General features: G+C 56.0%; 1 protein-coding gene across 3 annotated transcripts in view; it reads left to right on the top strand.

Annotated features, from left to right (window-relative positions):
* LOC143029117 (uncharacterized) overlaps window positions 1-2,500 on the top strand; it is a 29,427-nt gene that overhangs the window by 549 nt on the left and 26,378 nt on the right. For all 3 annotated transcript variants that reach the window (XM_076191549.1, XM_076191550.1, XM_076191551.1), the window contains exon 1: window positions 1-2,350. This exon is cut by the window's left edge and continues 549 nt beyond it. In XM_076191549.1, the coding sequence (XP_076047664.1) occupies window positions 285-2,350 (2,066 nt within the window). In that variant the 5' untranslated portion in view covers window positions 1-284. The remainder of the gene's footprint in view (window positions 2,351-2,500) is intronic.

Consider the following 2,500-nt stretch of genomic DNA (forward strand, 5'->3'; position numbering starts at 1 on the left):
ATATCTATGAAGAGTGGAAGGAGCTTCTTATGTCTCTCCAGAGCGTCCGAGACCCTCTGGTAATCAGCGTTCGTGCCCCCAATAGTCCTACAGCAAGAGGATTAGGAGGAGGTGGTAGAAGACATCCCAGATACTCCCTTGCTGCGTCGGCGGCCACTGCCTGTAGAAGGCGGCGGCGGCAGGGGACGAGAAGGATGAGGGGTCTTGTGGGCGCGTAGTAGCCCCTGCCCCCGACGCCCCGTGGGTGATGGTGACGAAGCAGCCCCGAGGCCCTGGGCCTGGCCATGGGAAGGTGCCGAAGTCCGCCCCTGCCTTCCACCAATCCAAGGGCGCGGTGGACACGGTCACAGTGTTCTTGGTTTCTGCTAGCGTTGCTCCTGGCTACGAGGGTGGGCGATACGAAGGCGGCGTGCCCGAAGCTCTGTGAATGTAAGTGGAGGGACGGCAAGGAGACGGTGGCCTGCCCCAACGCCTCCTTCATCGACATACCCCGCAGACTCGATCCCTCCACGCAAGTACTCGATCTCACCTACAACAACCTCCAGATCCTTCCACGGGACGCCTTCTTGGATGCCGCTCTCCAGAACCTTCAAAAGGTGTGGCTCCCTTTTTGCAAGCTCAAGAAGCTCGAAAGAGGATCGTTCAAGGGCCTTACGAACCTGATTGAACTCGACTTGAGTGACAACCAGATTAAGAAGGTTCCCCTGTACGCCCTCAGTGACGTTCCCGGCCTCCGGGAACTCCGTATCGCCCGGAATCTCCTGAAGAGCATTCCTCCTGCCGCTTTCTCCATCACTCCAGACCTCATCAAGCTCGACATTAGTAAGAACCAAATCACCACACTCGATACGGAATCCTTCAAGGGCCTGTCTCGACTCGAGGTACTTCGCTTAGGTGGTAACCTCCTGAAGACGATGACGGTAGAGACTCTGAGGCCCCTGGTGGCCCTCCACGGGCTCCACTTGGACAACAACCCGTGGCACTGCAACTGCAAGCTCCGGCCTCTCAGGGAATGGATGCTGACCCGGAATGTAGCCGAGGCCGGACCTCCAAAATGCGACCTCCCAGTGCGTCTACGAGAACGAAAGTGGCAGTCTTTGGAACTGGACGAGTTCGTATGTGTGCCTTCCGTCACAGCCATCGCGCCCCGAGTCCTGGCAACCCATGGGGACAACGTCTCTCTCGCCTGCAGGGTGGAGACCGACATGGACGCCCTCGTCACCTGGCTTCTCGGCGATCGGATGTTGGACAATGCGACGGAAGCCGACGACCGCCGGTATCGGGTGCTCGAGGACCTGGCGCCAGACCAGCACACGCGCCTCTCGAACCTCACAATAGCCGGCGCCGATCCTAAGGACCAGGGAACCTACCGCTGCGTCGCGGAGAACAAGGCAGGTCGTGTGGAGACCAACTTAACGCTTCAGGTGTCCAAAGAAATTGTGGAGGTGCCCCTGGTCGCCAACAACGACGCCTACTTCGTCGTAGCTTTAGCCGGAGGTGGTGTCCTGGTTGCCATTGTGATCGTTATCGTAAGTGCAGTCTGCATTCGGCGGAGAAGATTACGGCAACGACAACGACGCGCCAAGGAGGAACTTCGCAGAGTTTTGACCTCCGCCGGGAGTCCCTCGGGGACTCACTCCTCCAGCAGGAGCCAGATGAATACTATGGAGACCCTTCAAACCGAAGACGAAGAGCAGAGCGTTGCCCTCACGCAGACGAGGCAGCATCAAATGATGACTGAGTACCACTCGGTGGATACGTCCTCGTTACCACCTGAGGCGCGGGACAAGCCCTGGATCGTGAGGGGAACTTCTGTGAACGACTTCGTCACCTCTACGTCCCTGGAGAATGTTCCTCCACCGGCATACTCCGGCGAAGAGCCGTCGAACAGGTTCTGCCAGCACTCCCAAGAGTTCGACCACCAGAAAGCTTCTTCGACTTCTAGAGCTTCCCCACATAAAGTCGCTTACGTTGAGATCCCCAAACACGACCCGGAAAGCATCGAGGAGAAGACCAAGTGGATGGACCTCGCCGTACCGGCACCGAAGTCCTTTGCGAAGGACTACTCGCACGATTTCTACCAACAAGGTCCTCAACAGTACCCGGAACCTTCGCTCCACCTTCAGCAGGAGCAGAACACTAGCGGGAGCAGAGCCTCCCTTCTGCGAAGTAATAGCAATGGCGGAAGCACCAACTTCCCAGACCTACTCGACTTGCCGCAGACTCAAGTGTCTGCACAGGAGTCACCACTGCCACAGCCTCCCACACAGCCGCAGCAGAGACCGCAGACCTGCAGCAGAGAGGTTCTTGGAATTGCAACTATAAGAAAGAATTTATCTGTGTTGCCAAGGTAAGTGTATGCAGTAAAGGAATTTATTGTACAGCTAATACTTCAATGGTTTCGAAAAATAGGTTTAAGAATTAATCATTTATGTGCATATGTACATACGTATGCCTGTATGTATGTACATATGTATGTATGTATGTATGTATGTATGTA

This window comes from Oratosquilla oratoria, chromosome 10 (genome assembly GCF_046742065.1).
Source record: "Oratosquilla oratoria isolate Oo_2021 chromosome 10, ASM4674206v1, whole genome shotgun sequence".
NCBI classification, from domain to species: Eukaryota; Metazoa; Arthropoda; class Malacostraca; order Stomatopoda; family Squillidae; genus Oratosquilla; species Oratosquilla oratoria.